General features: G+C 45.6%; 1 protein-coding gene across 5 annotated transcripts in view; it reads left to right on the forward strand.

The window, feature by feature from the left end:
* The first annotated feature begins 8,603 nt into the window (after positions 1-8,603).
* Positions 8,604-21,316, forward strand: part of TCF7 (transcription factor 7) — a 74,624-nt gene continuing 61,911 nt past the window's right edge. The window contains exons 1-3 of one of the 5 annotated variants that reach the window (XM_066329021.1): positions 8,604-9,317; positions 9,423-9,489; positions 9,875-9,981. In XM_066329021.1, the coding sequence (XP_066185118.1) occupies positions 9,120-9,317; positions 9,423-9,489; positions 9,875-9,981 (372 nt within the window). In that variant the 5' untranslated portion in view covers positions 8,604-9,119. Of the gene's footprint in view, positions 9,318-9,422; positions 9,490-9,871; positions 9,982-21,316 lie in introns of all 5 variants that reach the window. The other 4 variants (XM_066329017.1, XM_066329018.1, XM_066329019.1 and 1 more) reach the window with 4 other exon arrangements.

Genomic DNA, 21,316 nt, shown 5'->3' on the forward strand with positions numbered 1-21,316 from the left:
ACCTGACCCTGTTTTGCCTATAAGGTTTAACACGATGGGACTCAGAAGTCAAATGATGCAATGAGCTGCAGTTTGTTTTTTTTTCTCAGGGGCTCTCCCTCCCTCCAACAGCAACCCTACCAAAAGGCCTTTGTCTAAGGAGTAGAATAAGGAGCATAACACAGTGCTTGCATTTACTTATGGAAGAACTACACCAGCAGTTCCTCTCAAGCCTCTGAAGTCAGCTCCAGTACAGTTACTTGGCCTAAGTTCATCTAAACTAAATGGGCTGACTTGGTTCAAATCTGTTGCACAACCAAATGATAAAATTTGGGGGGAGGGAGGGAATGACTAGTGATGACACATGTATTTAACACCGCATGTCTCCTCTTTCCAGATTAGGAGGAGCTGGCAAGCTGCAGTCTGTACGCATGCCAGCAGCGGATGTCGGCGCATATACAACACTTTTCAGAACAACATACTGTTGAAACATGTAGTTCAACTCCAAGGCACCCCTTCTGTTCAGTTAGCCCAAAACAGCTATTAGAATTGTCTTGCTTAATATGGTAGGATTTGTAGCACAGCTTTTAATGCTGCTTTAATCTGGTTTCTTTATAGCCACTTTGGAAGCGCTGAGAAGTCGGTAGCAGCAGCCCTGCTGAGCCTCACTCCAAGTCCTCCACAGCCATTTGAGCTGGGGGGAAGTGACAAACCTGCTGGCAAGAGGGAAATATCAAGGATAGAGGGGGTGTCATAAATGATACAGGAATATAATCCTCTCTTCCACTTTCACATGTCCTCACTTTTCCTTTCATTTTTCAGTCTGAAGTACAGAAAAGCACAATGTTGACAATCTCATCCTGGTTCATTGTCAGTGTGTCTTGAGAAAGTCATCAGCAAAGATCTGAAATAAATAATGTCTGCAAAATAAATAAAAAGATATTCCAAGTCAGAAATGAAGTGTTCTGCATTCATTAACAGAAAACTCTGCCTCAATGACTTCAGATTTTAAAATAAGTTCAGTTCTTTCCTCCTTTTTCTTTCAATCATTTTGGCGTGAACATCTATAAATTCAGCATCCCCCTAATCCCATATTCTTTATCCTGATTCCTTTGCCCCTTCATCTCCTCAATTATTTTATTCTTTGCCACAAACAACCACTATCAATCATTTAAAAAAAACCAAAGCCGTGCAGAAAAAACTTCATCTTTTGGGATGGGTCTGAAGTGATGCTGGATGTATCAGAAGTGACCAATACACCCCACGTCACATGGGACAATTTTAGACCCCATTGGAATAATTTTCCTTTCGTTTGTGATCTGGCCACTCTATCCCACCACCATTATCCTGACAATTTCCCTTTATTCTCACTTCCTAGCTGCTGCTTCCATTTCACTGCCCCTTTCTTTCTGCATGGCTGTGGCACTAGGGAGGATTTGGTCAGACTGCAAAGGCTCAGGGAGGATTTCCTGCCACGGGACTCAAATGTGTGTTCGTGTAAGGCAGGAGCAGCCAAAGCCTCCAGCTCTGTTCTGCAGAAGTCTGATGTGCTGATGTGAGGATCACAGAGGGCTGCAACCAACCCTTTCCCCTTTTCCTCAGAAGCAGCAGTCCCTGCAGGCATCTCTGGGTGAAGCAGCCTTTGGTTTGATCCTGTTCCTTTGACTGCCCTCTGAAGCATCCAGAGAGAGCAGCTTTCCATTCCAATGTCCCAGGTTACAAGCACTAAAGCCAGTTCCACTCTTTGCCACTCACTTCAGCCGTTCACTGCTGTCATCCAGCCCCATTGTCAGCAATGATTCTCATTCTGAGCTGCCTAACTCAATTTTTTTTCAAATAATTCCTAAAATTTCAAAATTAGTTATACAATCATAGAATCATTAAGATTAGAAAATACTTCCAGGATCATCAGGAGCAACTTTCAACTGAATATTGCTATGCATACTGAATCATATTCCAGAGTGTGACATTAACTTGGTTTTTGAAGAGGAGGTGCCAGGAATGGTGACTCCACCACTTCCCTCCACTAACTCTTTTAACATCAGAGTTGTCCTTTAGAAATGAGCTCATTCAGACAAAAGCAGGCTGGGGAGTGCCTCTATGGGAAATTACACTGCCCTGTCTGATGGAACACCTTTGGTGGGAGATGGGTCTGGACCACCACCACCACTTAACCAGGCTCAGCTGCAGCCTGGACAGAAGGTCTGAGCAGAGCCTGAGCTAAAACAACAATATTTGGATTTCTCCTGTACTTTGTCCCATCCAATGTTCAAACAGTAATACCAGGACAAAGTGTACTTTATGTGAATTGTAGCAAATGCACAGCAAGAGGCTATTGCCAATGGGTTATAAGGATTTGCTCAAAACGTAAAGGGCACTTTAAGAGAAAAAAGGAGCCCTGTACTTTGGTTTGGCGAAAAAAAATCAAGTTTTATAGACTCAAAAATCAACATACTTTTCCCTATAGTTTACGTAAAAATTGTTGTGGAAGAAATGAATGTGATTCTGCAAATCCATGTTCATGGATCCTTTTAATTTAGAGGCATGAGTCATTGGAGCAGGGACTCCTTGGATGATTGTGTGACCACAGGATGCAGCCCTGGAAAAGTGTTTTTGTAAACAAATAAACATGTTCCTTCCTGTTTGAAACTCAGATCTTTCAGCATTGGGCAAGCGCCTGAGAACCTGACAGTGAGAGTAAAAAGAAATATTAAATGCAATGCCAGTTGCTTGGTCAAATTCCAACAGTAAGAGGTGAACAAAACAGTGAAAAATAGATTAGACTTTTAAAATCCTTTAATAATCCAAAGTGTTATGGGTATCAGGAGCAAAGAAAAGACTTGTTAAGGGAAAATTGCCCGAAGAGATGGTCTTACAACCTGACAAAATCAGAACAGAGGATATAAAACCAAAAACTGAGAGAGTCAATCATGGCTTGTGCCATGTTGTGCTGTACAGACAGGGAGTGATCCAATGACCACAGGCTCCAAAATGGATTTCACACTATAGCTTTTGACACCTGATGAAGTCCTTTGAGAGAGATTATCCCCTTTTCCTGGAGAAAGCGGGATGCTGGTCAGCAGTCAGCAGTCTGTACCTTTGCTACTTCTCTCCCAAAGGGGAAAAATGGAATCTTCAGTCCTAACAGCTGGAAGCATTTCCAGAAAGGCATGTAGATATTCAAAAGCAACCTGAATATTGCAGAGTCAGGAAGTCAATTTTCTGTTGGTAGTTTAAAAGCAAACTTCTGGCAGCTGTCAGGGGATCCTTTTAAGCACATTTTGATCAATGCATGAAGTCAAATAAACACTTAAAATCCCTCAAGATTAAGAGTGAATCCAGTCAGGAAATGGCTGAGCCACTGCTTGACCCCTTTTTCTGTCACAGACCAACCAACCTGGAGGATGCTGCAACCCAGCCCCAAATCCTGCCCTACCTGGGCACACACCAGCGAAGGAAAGGAGAGCAGAGGCTTGTCCCTGGCCTCTGCTGGGTCGGGATGTTTCAGTTGCAAACGATAGATCTATTTTACGTATTAGAGCTTGTCTAGACTAAGGAAATGTTCCTGCTATGACTATGCTGAGGTAATTACACCAGTGTAAACCCCTCTGGGCAAAACAGAGCTTTCAGTGGCCTGATTTACGCTGGTCACTTGCCAGGATTAGTTCAGCTGGTACCAGCCTGTCCTCCAGGAGCTCCTGCTCCCAGCTGGAATCCCGCACAGAAGTTTTCATCCGTCTCATCTGAAACGTTGGCGCTGCCAATCTATCAATCAAGACATCCTTATGGGACAGTTGTGCAAATGTTCTTCTCCAAAAGAATGGTAAATGTTTAGAAGGCTCTTCTGTTAGTGGAGAATTGATTAATATGCTACAAAAAATAATAAAAAAACTAGCTGAAATAAATTTGGATTTAAATTAAAGCATACTTGGATTTGTATATGCATATTGGGGCAACGTGTTTGCTGCAAATACAATGAAATAGGAAAGCTGGTGAAGGATGTTTAACCTGCCAGGGGTAGATGTGTCCCTTACTGATATTAAATTAGTGAGGACAAAATGTGTCCAAACAGTAAAAAGGGAGCTACTCAAAACTGATCAATTCAGATGGGAAAAACATCCCCTAAATTAAATAAACCCAAGGAAGCTCTTTAAAGCACAGAAGGTGGAACCCTAGAACCCTAGTCTAGGAGAAGTCAGTGGCAACATTTACATTGACTTTAAAGGAGAGGCTTCACTTACTCTGATGTGTAAAACCACACAGTGCTACTGTGCATAGCATGGTACAAAATACATGTGCTGAGTTTCACACACAGCATTCAGGGAACATGTTGATAAATGCAGGATGAGGAACAGGCGGACTAACAGACAGACTTGGTTATATTTTAATCTGGTTTACTGTTACCTGCAGGTGTTACAGTTAAAATGTTCTAAAAAGTTACTATACGCTTTTAATTCTAAACAGTTACTGGAAGGACAGCTAGAAACTCTAATAGTAAAGCGAACGTGCTCCTTTAAAAGTTTCCTTATTAAAAAAAAATATTAAAAAGAAGGGGGGGAAAGTATGTCTGAAGCACAAAGATGACATCAGAAAAGTTCCTCAATTCACAGATGGCTGCACCTTTCAAAAAAAATTAAAACAGGAACCCTAGATTGATTTAATCACCCATACAAGTGAAAAAACGTAATGAAGATATTTAGTGCCAAATTGGTTTCTTGGGACCTTTTCCATGTAAATAATACAAATCAAACCTTGAAGTTCAGTGCAGATATGATCTGACAAGTAAGCCAGGCTTTTTGTTTTCCTTTGATCCAGCTCCAGAAATATTTTATCCAAGGTAAAGTTGGTTTTAAGTGTTTTCCATTTCAGTTTTTAATTTTGGATATTCATCATATAGGAAACTTGCTTATAATGCTTCAAACACCAGTCAGGCTGCACTGACTCACAGCACCAAACCTAGAGATTTCCTTGTATTTGCTCCTAAGAGGGGGAATACCGAGAATTCCCAACACGACACGGGATCAATTTCCATTGCTCTGTTATTTTTAAGGGTACAGGGCACATGGACAGCCCCAGCTGAATATTTCCAAATATCAGGACTAGCCAACTTCAGTATTTTTCGTACTGTTCCACTTCTCCTAAGTGTGTTGGGGAATAATACTTATGAAGATAATAAGACAGACCTTTGCTTTCTAAGTGATTCCTCAAATTCCCCACATACTGCCATTCCCTCAGGATGCCATCTGGGAGCAACAGTGCCTTCTCTTGGAAGAAAACCTTCACATGTTAGGTTTTTTGTGGGGGGGTGGGGTTTCTTGGGTTTTTTGGGTTTTGTTTTTTTGGTTTGGTTTGTTTTGTTGTGGGGGTTTTTTGTTTGTTTGGGGTTTTTTGGGGGTTTTGGGGTTTTGTGGGGTTTTTTGTATTTTATGTCTCTGATTCCTTAAAAAATTAAAATTAAAAATTAAAAAAAAAATCTTTTTCTATTCTCTTTTCAAGCCAGGATGAAGATTCTGCAGTCCAGAAGAATATATATATATATATATATTTATAAACCTGGCCTTGTTCATAGTTTTCAGTGTAGTGTGCCTAAATACAGATTTAGGCACCTTGCTGTAGGCACACAGTTTTCAAAAATTCAGCTCTTGTCAATAATGTAAAATCCTGTGGATTCTCTTCCTTCCACAAATTGGTATGTAGTATATTTAGAATTAACAGGGCCCGTTTTCTCTTTTGACTCGAAAATGTGGTGTAAGGTTAATGAAAATAAGATGGATGTTTTATTTTGGGTCTGACATATAATATTATTAAATGTGCCCACCAGAAATGTAGGATAAAATATTTGCTCTGCTTGAAGATTATGTGATATTTGTATTCTAAGCCTCACCACAGTGGGTTTCTTTAAATAGAAGCTATACTTTACTCCTAAATTGCTTAAGGCAAAGGAAGCAGAGATGATGTTTTTATGAATGTTTAAATGCAAATGGAACTGAGAGTGAATGCTATGCTAGCTAACATCAAAGGCTCACCAAAGTCTCTGCATTAATGAGGCTCTTTGTTTCCTGGATCACAGATTACAACAGGTTTCCAACTCATTGCCAAGGCTTTATCTCCATTTGGGAGGGCTGTAAATCTCAGACGATTTTTTTTCACATGCAAAACAAGAGGATCATCTGAAAGAAGGAAAAAAAAATCTTAAAGTAGCAAATATTTCATTCAAATGATTATTCCTCAAAGTGGCTGCATCTTATTTTATTTTTGGGATGTTTAAAAGAATGGAAATTTGCCGACTGAGTTTCCTATGGGGCAGCTCATTCATTTGGAGGAGAAAATTGAGCAGGAAAAAAAGCAAACTACATCCTTCCCTCTCCCGTCTTCTTCAGCCTGGCATCAACTGCTCCCCAAAATCAGAACAATAATTCTATGTCATGCAAAATCAGCAATTAGCAGAAAGACAGATTTTGCTCCATTTAAATATATTCACGTACTTTTCAAAGTGGCTCCAACTAGTTCTTCTCCTCCCCAAAAAGTAATGAGATTATATCCCTAGTAATAATACCCTAATTAACAAGAAAAATAGGGACCAAGATTTTTAGCTTCCTATTCAAGGGCTGAATGTGACAATATGTTGTATATTGGGTCATAAAAAACAATTTACATGGCGTCATTACAGTCTGTAGCAAAGTCTCCAGGACCCAGGGCTATCTTATGCAATCTTAATTAAGGAAAATAAATATCGGTGTGTTGTTTTAAGCTACTGGAGACATGCACAGGACCTGTCGTGTGTGATCAGAAGAGATGGGGAGTTTCCTTTTCCATGGGAACTGCTTAAAAAACCCTCCGACGCCAACACACAAGTGTCTAGTGCCTTCGGAATGGGCTGCGAAGATGGTAATTTCTTGTTTCCTGACTCTCGGGGCCACGCAGGAAAACTAATAATTTTCTGCTGCCCCACGTCCTGTCTGTGCTCCGACCAAGGGTGCGACGGCGGGAGCATCGCCCGTGCCCGGGGTGAGCACGGCGGGTGGCCAGCGGCACCCACGGGTGACACAGCTGCGTCTGCACCACAGCTGGAACGGGCAGCTGTCCTGGGCGTGTGTGGGTATACATGTGTGCTGTGTGTGCTCACACATACGTGCCCCGATGTGTCCCAGTGTGTGTGTGTGGTCACGTCTGTCTGCGCACACACGTGTGTCCTGATGTTTGGACACACATCCCGGTGAGTTTCACTGCACACACACACACGTGCTGAGGTGTGTCTGTGTGCACACACATCCTGACATCTTACTGTGCACACGTTTATGTGTTCATGCACATCTCTCTGTGTACACATCCACATCCTGACATCTTACTGTGCACACAATTTATGTGTTCATGCACATCCCTCTGCACACATACATATCCTGGTGTCTTGTTGTGCACACCTACATGTCCTGACATCTTACTGTGCACATATTTATGTGTTCATGCACGTCTCTCTGTGCACACATCCACATCCTGGTGTCTTACTGTGCACACATGTATGTGTTCATGCACGTCTCTCTGTGCACACATGGTGTCTCAGTGTGTGCACACACATGCTGATGTGAGCACACACTCGTATGAGCTGACGTGTCTGTGTGCACACACATGAGTTGATGTGTGTCAGCAGTTCCATGTATGGCCTCCTCTCCTCTGTGTTCAGTCATGTGCTGTTGACCTGTGCTTGGAGATTCATAGGTGGATGTGAGCGTGCAGATGTGTTTGTGTGTGCAGCTGTGTGTGTACAGATGTCTGTGTGTGCCAGATGTGTGGCTGTGTGTGTGATGTGTGCAGCTAGGTGTTCTTTTGTGCTGATGTTATCTGGGGCTGTGTGTGGATCCCACTGCCGTGTGCTCCTGTGTGAGCGCCAGATGTGCAGATGTGCATGCTGTCTGTGTATGCAGGTGTGTGTAGCTGTACACACACACGCCTGTAGAGACGTGTGCGGGGCCGTGCAGACCCTGACACTTGCTGATGTGTGCACACACACGTGTGTGTGGATGCGTGTGAGATGTGCGTGTGGCACATATGAGCAAGCACCGAGGTGTGCAGGTGCGTGCTCGGCTGTGAGCAGTGCGTGCAGGTGAGCTTGTGCCAAGGTGCGTGTGCAGGTGTGCGTGCACAGGAGTGTGGATGGGCACAGATGTGCACGGGGCGTGAGCGTGTGTGCTCAGATGTGTGTGCAGGCACGTCCGTGTGTGCAGGCACGTGTGCACAAAGGCAGGCACAGGTGTGTGTGCGGGTGCGCGGACAGAGATGCGTGTGCACACCGGTGTGTGTCACAGACGCGCACACACACCGGGGACCGCGCCGAGCCCCCGGTGCTGCCCACCGCGGCAGCCGGGCCGGGAGAGGGTCACCCCGCCGTGGCGCGGTGTGGGCACGGCGTCGGCCCGGCTGCGCTGGTAACGCCGGGACGCGGCGTGTCCGCGCGTGTCCGCGCGTGTCTCCGTGCGCCCGTACGCGTGTGCGCGCCCCTGCCCGTGCCCGTGTGTCGCTGTGTGTGTGTCCCCGCGTGTGCCCGCCCCCGGCCCCGCCCCGGCGCTGCCAATCACCCGGCGGCCGCTTTGATGTCGCAGCGCTCGCCCGCCGCGCCGTCGCGCTCGCAGTCGGACCGGGCGCTCCGTGCTCCGCCAGCCGCCGGCGCCCGCTGCTCCAGCCAAACTTCCCGGGGCTCGGAGGGCGGGGGGGCGGCGGCGGCACGGGGGGGCCCCTGGAGCCCGGCATCCCGCGACGCCTGCCCGCCCGCAGCCTGCCGAGCCCCCCGCGAGCCGCGGGAGCGGGGAGGGGAGAAGGAGAAGGGGGGGTAAAGAAAAGAGTGACGAGGGAGAAGCGATTCTGATTCGTTTTTTTTCTCTTAAAGGAAGGATTTAAAGGGAATTTGGAAAGGGGGAACAAAATTAAAGGGGAAAAAAAAAGTTTAAAAGTTAAAAGGAAAGGAGGAAAAAAACTTTAAAAAAAATTGAAGAGGGAGCTATTTTTTATTTTTAATTTTTCTCAAGAGAAGGAGAAAAAAATAATTGAGGGAGAGAAAAAAAAAATAATTACGAAGGGCTTGATCCGGGAGAACAATACTCGCCGGGAAAGTTGCTGCGCGGCGGGGAGGGAGCGGCGGGAGGAAAATGCCGCAGCTGGGCAGCGGCGGCGGGGACGACCTGGGCGCCACGGACGAGATGCTGGCCTTCAAGGACGAGGGCGAGCAGGAGGAGAAGATCCCCGAGAACGCCTTCACCGAGCGCGACCTGGCCGATCTCAAGTCCTCGCTGGTGAACGAGTCGGAAGGCAGCGGCAGCCCGGCCGCCGCCGCCGCCGATTCCGAGGTGAGCCGGGCCGGAGCGGCCCCGCACGGCGGCCCCGCGCCCCCCGCCCCGCCGCCGCCCCCGCCCCACGCCCCCGCGCTGCCCCTCTCTCTCCTCCCCGTGCAGGCCCTCCGGCGAGTGCAGGATCCGCAGAGGGTGTACCAGGAGAAGCTCCCGGACCACATGGATGATGGTTAGTCGCAGCAACCTCCGCGTGTCTCTGTGTGTCCCCCTGTCTCCATTCCCAGTTCACGCTGGGCTTCCCCAGTGCGCCTCGTCTAGTGCGCGAACCCCCGGTTGCCCGGCCCGTGGCCCTGACACCCCTGGGAGTGAGGGATGCCGGCCTGGTCACCGCAGCCCCCAGGGGGAAAGTTACTCCTGACAGCACCGAGGCTTCCCGGTGTCCCCATTGTGGGAGTCCACACCCATGGGGGACCCTGGCGCTCCCAGCGCCTTCTCTGAGGAGTGTGGGACAAAAAGACTCCCACAACATGCTGTAACCTCTTTGAGGACCCCCAAGAGGCAGAGGAGTCACCTGTAATAAGATGGATTTTGACAGGAAACATTGATTTCAGCAGGTATGAAACATCAGGACTCAGGGATGTATAAAGGATCTGCCTATTCTGGTTACCCTTTCCTGATGCTCTCAGATCCGTATCTGCCCAATGGATCTATGTCACCTCTGGTAAGTTTCTCATCTCCTTATGGAGAAGTTTTGCGGCCTCTCTCACTGCTGAAGTATGTGGCAGGTATTGTGCAGGCACCTACACATGCTTTTTTCCTAACAAATTGGAGCCCAGTTTCTGAAATACCTGGACGCTGTTCTGTCGAAGCCAAAAGGAAAAGCAGTGGGAAGGGGAAGAGATGCTCGGCAAGAAGTGCCTGCTTCACTCTGAATTTGCTGGAGGAGCTGCTTTTCCAGGCTCCTCATCCTCTAGGTTTGGCTTTATTCTTCCAGCAGTCATATCCTGATATCTCATGGAAGAATGTCCCTTCCTTTTTCAGGGTCATGGGCTTTGGAAGGAGCAGCTCCTGGTTTTTGTGTTTGTGTTTAGGGATATGTTCCGCAGCCGAGCTTGAACCTGCCTGTAAAACAGCCAGGTGCTGGCGTGCTGTGTGTTGGGGCTGTGTTGTGGATAATGGCCCAGGAAATGGATCTTGTGCTTCTGAAATGGCAATAGAGGATTTTAGGAAAAGGCTTCGTGCTGCTGGAGTGCTATTCCCGTCTTCTTCCTGTAAACTTTTTCCCTCTCAGTTTAAAGCAGCTTTAGTAATTCTGTATGTTCTGGTGTTTCTAGGCTTTGTTATCTGAATGATTAAACTGAACTCTTCTTTACAAAAGCTGTCTTTTCCCGTCACCATCTCGATCAGAACTTCAGAAAATAATGTCCTGACATTGCTGCAGACAGTCGATGCTGGTGTCGCTCCTGGGAGCCAGCGCTGCTGCATTTGTTGCAGACATTATTCTGCATTGGCTGTCAGCAAGTGAGGACAGAATGTAATTTGGTTATTTCAGATTCAGGTTTTAACCTTTAGAGTGATAAAGTTTGAAAGAATATATAAACCCATCCTTAATTCCAGTCACTTGTTCACAAGAGCAGTAGGATGTAAAATCAGTGTTACGAAAAATTGATGGATTGTGGAGTATGAAACTCAGAATTATTTGTGGAAATCAGTGCCGTACCCTCACACCTGACCCAGCTGGCCTGGGTAGTAGGAGACAGGTCCCTGCAAGAGCCTGCCTGTATCCCACACAGCTTCTCCTAGGGAATTCAGTTTTTCTGGCTGTAGACTGATGGCATTTTGCTAAGTTTACAGATATAGAGGATTTATCCCTAAGTTTTTAAGTCATCCTTCAGTTTACAGCAAGAAAAGATGTGTTTGCAGGACAGGGCCAACTTACATTGTTGCAACCCAAATGAGCATTTCTTCTGGTGCTTCCCACCTTATTCTGGTACCAGGTATCCCCCTCACTGCACAAAATATTAAGCTGTTCTCTTCCTGATAAACTTGAAATGCTTTTAAATTTGTCTTATGTAAACACACTTAATTTGCTCCCTGAGACAGAATCCGAGTAAGTTTGGAGTTACATTAGTCCAGGCTCTTTTTGCTATGGTGAAATATTTATTTTAATCTGAAACTTCTCCTAAATGGGCAGCAAAGTGCAATAGCCTATTTATTAGCAGCTAAGCTATAAAGTAGACTGTGGTTTAGGAATCACCTTTTCCCTTGATAACAGAATAAAATCCAAGTGGTTGCTGTCAGAGCAGCAGACAAGAGCAAATAGAATGTGCAGAACTCGAGGGGGAGAAGACAAGTAGCAGAGAAGAAATGATCGCATCCCCTTGAGGGCCACCAAAATCACCCAGTGCCTCAGACAGCTTCCTTTAGGCCTGTTTGGATCCTGCTGTGGTTTATGAAGAGCTGATTTGATGTTTTCAGTTAAAATCTGTTACCTAGCAGACAGGGGAAGATTTCCTCAGATGAAGGCTGGTCTTGCGGTTTTTCAACTTACTCCAATAGCTATTACAGTGTATTATTCTGGGCAATTCTGTCTTGATATATCTATTGACTGTGCAAAGGTTATCATGGTAAATTATGGATTGCTCTCATATGGATTTACTGCTGCTGTGTACATTATATAAAGTGTGGGCTATAATCTGGTGGCTGCTTCCAATAATTGAGGAGGTCAGATCTGTGACTGAAGATTGCAGATACTTAACCATCCATAAAAGTGTGTTTAATTAACACTTTAGTACAAGTAAAGTCGGGGAGGAGGGTTGTGTGAGTGAATAGGATTACGTATCACAGTCATGCGTGCACTTGATAGTAGAGATTGTATTTTGGTTAATGAGGCTTCCTGGAAACAGTTGTTTGCAAGTAGGATTAATTTTAGAATCTTAAAAAAAAAAACAATTAAAAAATTAAACCAGGCGTATTTTGGCGAACTGTCAGGGCCTTACGTTGAAAACAGTAATTGACCTGATTGAAAATAGAGTAAAACTCCCTGAAAGATACTGAGCAGCCGGCACTGAGGCTGGGGCTGAACCCCTGCCCTGCAGTGCTCTGTGAAACCACATTTTTTTCGGTGGGCTCCCCGTGAACCTTGTGAGAGAGCTGCAAGTGGCTCTGGACTGGCTCCAGCGCCTGCCTGGCTGGGTGTGTTGCTACCAGCAGTACTGGGGTGCTGCTTTCCTATTTTCTTTCTGATTTTGTCAGCAGCACCACTTTTGCTTTGTTTCCCCTCAAGGTGTTTGTAGCCACTAACTGTTATGCTGCTCACCCGAGCATCCTGCTCAGGTCCCCACATCTCCCAGCCAAAATTGCCTCTTTTTACCAGAACACGCCCAGCCGTGTTATTTACATGCTCTGCTGCTGCTCCAGAGTGATGCTCTGAAGATGGCTGGGTTCCTGCCGTCAGCAGCCAGGCCAAACCTGGCTGATGGTCCCTGCAGGGCCAGCAGCAGAGGGAGTGGCAGGAGCTCCAGCAGCAGGGTGGCCCTCCTTGGCTGAAGGTGGCAAATGCCAGTGTGGGATGATTCAGCTGGAGTGCTGCTGGTTTGGGCAGGCACAGGTTTCCTGGACTGGCAGTAGAGCTGGGGGCATGGGCAGGGTGAAGGTGCTTTGGAGCTGAGGACAAGGCAGAGGGCTGAGCCCAGGTGTCCTTGTTCTGGGAGCTGGGAGCCCCACCGGCTGCCAGGCTGGGGAGGGCACACTCAACCAAAGGTGTTTAAGAGCCCCTTGGCATAGCCTGTGTGTGCCTCTGAAATCCTGACACTCTGCAAGGCCCCAGGAGACCATCTCTCACCTGGCTCTCAGGTGTCGTGTGTGGGGTCATTTAAGGCTCCACTTTATCCCATCTTATGCAAAGTCCAGCTTTTTTCCAGAGTGAAGTATATAGGATTTAGGGGTTAAAAATCTGCGAGAAACTTCCAAAGAATATGAACAAGTTGAGGAACTGTTTTTCTAAATTAAATATAAAATCATAAAACTATATCCTTTTTTAAATAGTACAAATGACTTTAAATCAAATTAAGGTACATCCTTAGTAAGAACAGCAGCCTTTTAGGTGGTTACAAACATTAGAGGTCAGACATGGTCAAACATGTTAACACTTTGATCAGATTAAAATATTTTTCTTGCTACAGTTGTATAATTGAGTTTAGACCTGAGGGGGTTTTCTGAACATTGTTATATCTTGTACTATGTGGTAGTTAAATGGTAAAAGGAGCTCTTATAAGTTCCTTTAAGTTCTTTTCGTAAATAGCTTTATAAAATAGGGGAATGAGCCATGCTGCTCTGTATATAGGGCATGAGGTCTCCCTGCTCCCATTGATGGGAGAGGTCTGAGAGGAGCTCCTCACACCTTCTGTGTGCACTTCAGATGTGTTTGGTGAGTGTGTGAGGAGTGCAAAGGCAGGATTAAAATGTTCTGTACGTAAAGCTGAGGCACTGGACTTCCTGTCTGTGTGAGAAATAGAAGTGCAAGAGCCTCTTTTTCTTTGGAAAAGAGACACTACCTCATTTTCTTAATTACTGAGTTGTCAAACCAGAGCTTACATGGGAGCAGAAGGGTGGGTGTACCTCCCCAAGCCCTGCACAGCTGAAGTCCCCCAATAAGACAGCAGGACTCACAAATAATGTTGCATTTCAGAGCCCGGTCCCTGTGGTCTGCAGGGCTCCTTGAGCTTGTTCAGAGGGTATGAAATGTCCCCTTGGGCTGGGAAGATGAAAGAGCAGTTACCGCTGGCCTGGGGCCACAGGGCCCCGGTGTCTAACACGAGGTCAGAAAGCATGGGGCTGCAGTCTAGGGCTGCTCTTCACTGGACAGCAGCTGAAGCAGCAGCAGCTGAGCCCCAGGAGATGGCTGCTTCTGCTGCATCCCCTTTCCCAAGGCTGCCCCATCCCTCTGCAGGAGGAGACTGTGGCCCCCACAGCAGCTGGCAGAAGGAAATCTGCAGCTCAGCTGCTTCTCTGCCTTTCTGTCCTGACTTGCACTGTCAGTTTGGTATTGCTTTTTCCTGTGTTGAGTTCTGATCTTGTTGAAACCAGTGGGAAAACTCCCCGGAGTCACTGTGTGATGGGGATTTGTTGCTGTGAGAGGACTGCTGCATCCCCTCTCCAGATGCTGTGTGTGGAGGGAGGAAGGAGGGCAGCTGGAAGCCAGCAGTAGCTCTGTGTGTTGCCAGCAGTGCCTGCTGCTGAGGGAGAGCAGCATCCCAGCCAGGTTCCCTGGCAGCAGGGCTTGTACTGCGGGACCTCGCGGGGATGGTTCCCTGCCTCTGTGAATTGTTACATTCCCAGTGTAACATTGGGAATTGTATTTCCAATGGCAAAAAACGTCAGGAGTGTGGTGGCTGTTGATGGACCTCCTGGCAGACAGACAGATGAGTAACTTGTTCCTGACCAAAGCAAATCCACTTCTTTCAGCTCTTCTACCTAGCTTGAAATAAGATAATGATGAAAATAATGTTTTATGTTAAAGCACAGTTTTGGATACTTGGATGTACCAAGGCACAGGGCTTACGAGGTCATTTATTGCATGTCTGATTCAGTCTTGGTTCCCCCAAGGAAAATTCTTCTGTTAATTTCTGAGTTCGTATCACACCCTCAATTTTGAAGCAGAACTTCCCTTTGAAATAAATTAGAGTTCTGCTTAAGAAGCAGCGACATGATACAGCACTGGATGTGTGTGGTCTAATATAACCTTATTTTTAAAATTGTTTGGAATGAAAAAAGAGAAGGCAAAATGTCACAAGGAAACAAAAGCAAGTTTTATGTAAATCTGTGCATGTGAATAAGTATGTACAGTGATTCAGACAGTTCAACAATATCTGGTCTCCCACTGGGATTCCTTCACAGGCTACCCTGGAACTGGCTTTCCAGGCATGGGATGCTTTGTTGATGGGGAGTTCCTATGAGATATGTATGGTAAAGGCACTGTTCCTGTAAATTTCCAACCATTGCTGTTTGTGAAATTTTATGGGCTTGAACAGTTGAGAATCTGGAGAGAAAAGCAAAAACTTAACATCAACTCAAGTTCCCAAAGCTCATCCATCTTAGTGGTTAATGGTTTTGAAATTTTGACTGTGAAGAATAAAGTGATTTGGGTTTGAGTGGCACATGGCACATCCAAGATGAAAAGGGCAGAGCTGGTCTGGTATCCAAAGCTGTGACTGAGACAAGGGGGAGCAGGAGGGGCTCTGCAATGTGCTCACTCGTGTGTCGCCTCACAGCTTGTGGTTCCTCTCACGCCGTGGCTCTGTTGGCACCATTAAATTCCTGCATTGGGCTGAAAACCCTGGCTGATCCAGCCGGTGGAGTGTGCTGGCATTTGTTCTGCCAGGGTACCCGGTCCAGCAGCACCGCGTGTGTTCTGTGACTAAACAGACATTGCTGGCTCCCAGGGATGACTCTCTTGCCTGCTGTCAGAGAGCTTCTGCACAGGCCCAGATCCTAATCACAGGCTGAACCCTCTCTATCTGTAGCGTGATCTGCAAGGGAAGCAGGATATTGGGATATGGGTTGGTGTGAGCTGCACACCTAAGATGGCAATCTGGTGTGGACTGTGTGTGTCTGTGTGTACATGGCATGGTGGTTACGGGCAGAGCAGAGCCTGGTGCTCAGAAACATCAACAGTTTTGAGGAAACATCTACAGCTTGCCATTAATTTCACGTCTGCAGTTCTTTATCTGCCTTTTGGCCATGATTCATCAAGACCAAATTTAGTCTTTGTTTCCTATGAATTGGCCTTTGAGCCCCCTTGGCAATTCACCACAGAGGAGGTGAGAAAGGATCTGAGCACTTTTGACCACTGTTACTCTCACAGGGGGGCTGTGCTGGGCAGAGTGGGTTTGGGTGAACAGTAGTCAGGCACGTGCTGCTCTGCATGTGCTGCTCTTCCCTTACTAAAATCTCCTGCACCATGTGTGGGTTACAGTTTCCCAAACAAATCCTCAAGGATTATCTTCCCCTGTGTGTTCCATTAATGTGAAGAGGGACTAGGTGCCAGAATTGTCTCCTAGAAGGCATGGCCACTGTGGGAGCTTCTCTTCAGCCTTCCAAGGCTTTGGCCACGGCTGCTGCAGCTCCTTCTCTTGTTTGCTGCTCATTTCATAGAAACACAGAATGGTTTGAGTTGCAAGGGACCTTACAGATCATCAATTTCCAACCCCCTGCCATGGGCAGGGATACCAGCCACCAGACCAGGTTGCTCAGGGCCCTTGGTTTCCCATGCCTTTGCCATTCCACCTCACTGCCTGGGGAGCTGGGAGATGGCTTATGTCAGCATCTCTGCCAGCCTGATGTACACATGCTCTTACCTCATTATTTACCAGTGGTGGGTGGAGGGCACAGCAATAGGAGAGTAGGTACAAGTTGCTTCCTGAACTCTTTGCAGAGCCACTGCGGCAGGGAAAGCTTCTCAGTCTGATCAAATCCCAGCCTGGTGCCAAACAGGGACGTGTGAGTCCCCCCTCTAGGCTCTTTCATGTGCTGTTCTTTGAATCTTTCTTTAAAAAAATAGGCTCTAACAAGATACTTGCTCATTAGTCTCTGTGTCTGGAGGATGAAACAAAGGTTTGGTAGGCGAACGGGTGACTCAGAGGGTTGGATGCAGGATACAGAGCTGTTCACTTCCTAGTTTCCAGTTTTAATACAGCTGAATCAGTAAAGACCAGGTGCCTGTTCTTTCTGCTGGCTTGTCCAGTGGTCTGTCTGAGGGGGCACAGCTCCCTCCAGGCCCCAGGCAGTGCGAGTGTTTCATGGGGAGAATGTCCAAAGAACCTGCAAAGTCTGGACCAAACCCTCTGTGAACATCAACCAAGGTCGTCTTCTCATCATGGGACTGCCAATTGAGCACATGCTGGGGGTTCACAAGCCCACTGACTTCATTTCATAAAGGAAGGGTTTGCAACAGCATGTGCCTCTAAGGCTTGATTACAGTAGGATCTTTTTCTTGGTCACTTACCTGGGAAGAAGAGCTCTTACCTTCAGCTCCTTACAGAGCAACTTAGCACTGCTCTGTCACTGGTTTTTTTTGCCTTTGAGTCTTTATAATTTAGGATCATAAAGTCATTTATGCTGGAAAAGTCCTGTAAGATCATTGAGTCCAATCTTTAACCCAGCACTGACAAGGCTACTGCTAAAACGTCCCCAAGTGCCACATCTACACATCTAAATCACTTTAGGAAGAGTGACTCCACCACTTCCCTGAACAGCCTGTGCCAGGACTTGTCAGTTTCTTCAGTGAAGAAATTTTTCTACCATCCAAGCTCAATGTCCCCCTGGTGCACCTTGAGGCCATTGCCTCATCCTGTTGCCTTGTACTTGGGAGAAAAGACTGAAGCCCCCCACACCTGGCTCTACCCTCCTTTTAGGTAGTTTTAGACAGCAAGGAGGTCCCCCTTGAGCATCCTTTACTCCTGGCTGAGCCCCCCCATCTCCCTCCGCTGCTCCTCATCAGACTTCTGCTCCAGACCCTTCATCAGCTCCATTGCTTTTCTCTGGACATGCCATTTATGACCATTCCCAATGAAGGACTCTTCCACCACCACCCCCTCTGTGAAGTGGCTTTATGGAGAAAGGACATTTGGTCAGTAAAGGGGTTAGCAAAAGCTGATGAAATCAGCTTTTTTCATCCAGAGCATTCAGCTACTGGAGGTGCTGGGCAGGAGGTTACCAAAGTGGCCTTAAACCACTGCTCCTCTCCCATTCCCCACCTCTGTGCTAAACACAGCTCAGCTGCCACGAAAAGAATCTGCTTCATTGTGTTTCACAGGGGCCCGAAATTAGTATTTTGTGAAAGAAAACAATAAACTCCACAATGCTGTGGTAAGTTTTTGAAACCAAAGTAAAACTGGATACTAGAATCTAGAGCACTTTTCCCCTCCGGTTATAACAACTTTGCATTTGATTAAATGATAGGCAAAAAAATGTCTCAACAGTATCTCCTTTGTTCCATTGAAAAATCTGGAACTGTAATATACAAAGTACACGTCTGCCTTGAAGAGGTACATGGTAATCACAGACTGACCAAAAAAAGACTCTTTTTTTTAATTTATTTTTTTTATTTTTTTAAGTGATTCAGCTTGTCTGCTCTATGTCGAATTTGTTTTCTGCTGTGGTTTGCTCTGAGGAGTAGAGTACATGAGCGTAAACTGAGGTTCTGCTCTGATGGGACCCACAGAAAAGTGAAATGTGAAAGCCCAAGGTCATGAAGCGTGTTGGACTGGGAGCAAGGGGGCTGTGATTATAAAGGCACTTGGGAAAAGACTCTTTTTGAGTTGCTGGGAAGAGACTCTTTGTAGCAAAACGCTCAGAAAGGATCAGAAATGTGGAATTTTTATTCTGACGCTGAGGATATGGCAGTGCAGAGGTTGCTTTCATGTTTAGGAAATAAACCACTGTAAGATCTACCACATGAAAATTTGTTGTTCTTAGCATGGAGAGGCTGATGAGGTGATTCTCGTTATGTGCTGCTGCCCTGGAATTACTGGTATGGGAGTCAGGGTAGTCAGGAGGAGTTGTTGTAAGTGGGAGACACAGGACAACCCCTGACACCACCAAACCCCAGGTCAAAAATCGGCCTTTGAGCTTTGGCTTCCTGCTATAACTTACAGACTGTGGCATTGCCAGATTTGGAATCTCACCATCCAAAAAAATAGACGGCTTTAAAGAAATCCAAGTGATGTTTTGCAAGATTCATCGTGCTGTGCTGAATATTCCTTGGAGTGCTTATATAAATTAAATAAATGGATAAATTGATTATGCATATTAACCCAAAATTGAAACCAAAAGCAGTAACATAAAATAAGAAATAAAATTTAAAAAAAAAAATTAAATATACATCTAAACCTTTTTGTTTGATTTCTCTGATACAAAGCAATTTCTCCAGGGCTGTACACCATATGAAACACATTATAAATGCTCTTGTAAAATCCACATCATTATACCACATGAAAGTCCAGGTCCTAAAAATAGCCATTCAGAGAGGATGCAGGCTAGTAGCAATTTCGGTGATCATGAAATAGTTGTGTTGACATCTCTATGCATGCACACCCACAGAAAGATTTGACTTTTGAATATTAGCAACTTTTGTGCTTTATGGAATTTTACATATCATCCCATGGACAGTCCTTTACGCAGGGGCATTCGTTTCTGATCTTAGTCTCATTTTTCTAACCCTGATTTTATTGAGAAAATGAGTACATTACTTTTTTTGTTTCTTTTTTTCCCCCCAATTTTACGTGAAACTCTTTCCTTGCTATCGGTTTGACAGTGGTTGGCAATATCAGTTGTACTTCCCTGTCTCCCAGCGGGGAAATATATGTTTTTTTCCTTCAACAGACACACACATCCCCGGTATTTTGCAGAACTAACTGTTAAAATGTAAACCTGGAGCATTAGATAATAACACAAGAAGCTGCCACATCTGTGCAGCCTTTCTATGTGGTGTAGTATTCAAAAGAAAGTAAATGAAATCTGCAGTAATTACACAGTAATGTATCCACAACAAAAAAAATTTCTTCCTTGTCCCAGCGATCAGAACTTGGCTTTTGTTTTGGAATATGAAAGGCTGCAGCCTCCTGCCTTCGGTGTGCTCGCAGCAAAGCCCTGGCTGGGATCAACTGCCGTAGCTCTGGGATAGACAACAGAGTCCTGCCAGCTGATATCACTGGAGATCTTTTTGAAGAGCTCATCAGATTTGGTTTTATTGCTGTTGTGTTTCGGTTTTCGCTTGTTATTTGTTTGAAAGCATTACTATGGGGATGGTTTTCTGGAAAACGTTGGAATCTTCAGCGCTGATCTCTTGTTTGCATTTTTCTTTTATAAGTAATGTGACGGTGCTAGAGATGCACACCTTCACTTGAGGGTGGCTGAAGTCTGTGGTTTAAGGCTGTCCTGGATTTTAAGTGTGTGGCCCTTCTAAAAACCACATGGAAACAGTCTATATCCTCAAAATAAGTTTGCTTCTGGAACGGGAGCAAAATCTGTGGAGATGGTGAGTGAAATAACAGAGTGTTGAAGAAAATGACATTGCTTCTGAAATAGCTGGCATGAAAATCATAAAGTCTGAAGTTTCATTCAAATCAGATGTCGCTCTGGTTGCTGTGGGGCAGGACGGAAACTCACCCAGCAATGCAGCTCCAAGGGATTTACAGGGAGAAGTACAGTTGTTCCAGGTTGTTTTAACTGCAGGGCAACTCTTGTCCCTTGTCTGAGGTGGGGGTCCTGTTCCCTGTTCCGAGGCAAACAGGCTCTCCAGTTATTACCTTGGTCAGTTGATTTCTTGCAGGCTGTTAACAATTCTGAAGAATCAAATGCTGTAAAATGACACCAGAGAAGTGGGTTTGCTGTTGTTCATGCAGCTCTTTAAAACAGCTGGACTAGAGGACGTGGGAACACTTTGACAAGGCAATAGTTTTATAGTGTAAATGCATTAATTTCTACATCAAGTCATCAGTAATTGAAGGGTCTCTTTTCAACCAAGTGCTGAGAAATTTTGGCTCCTTTTGGCATCCTGCTCTTTATTAGGCAACAGGCAGTGGTGTTCAGAAAAAGCTAAAAAGTTGTAATGCTTCTGACTTGAAGCTGGCATCATGCTTAAGCCCTTTTCTCTTTTCCATAATTAACTGGCTGGCTGAAAATGGGGTTATAGCTGGCAATATCAGTTTTTTAGTATTTTGGTGAGCTCAGATTTTTCTGCTAGGAGCAGAACTCAGGTAAAAGCACCAAATGTTCCTGACTGGGACTTCTTACAGCACTTGAATACAAGAGCTGTTGAAGAGAAAATTTAATTTCTTGACTCGAGAGTACAGAAAATTACCTGATATGTTAGTGCCAGTTGTTTGGCTAGTGACATTGGCTGTAACTGGTATATAACTACATGCATGTATTCGAACTTTGCAGAATAGAATGTTTTCCAAATTACAGTACACCATTTGTGCAGATCTAGCACACGGATCTGCTTATTAAATGCATACTGATGGCTGAGGCAGGCTGCAGTGAATCCCTGAAAG

This window comes from Sylvia atricapilla, chromosome 14 (assembly GCF_009819655.1).
Source record: "Sylvia atricapilla isolate bSylAtr1 chromosome 14, bSylAtr1.pri, whole genome shotgun sequence".
NCBI lineage: Eukaryota > Metazoa > Chordata > Aves > Passeriformes > Sylviidae > Sylvia > Sylvia atricapilla.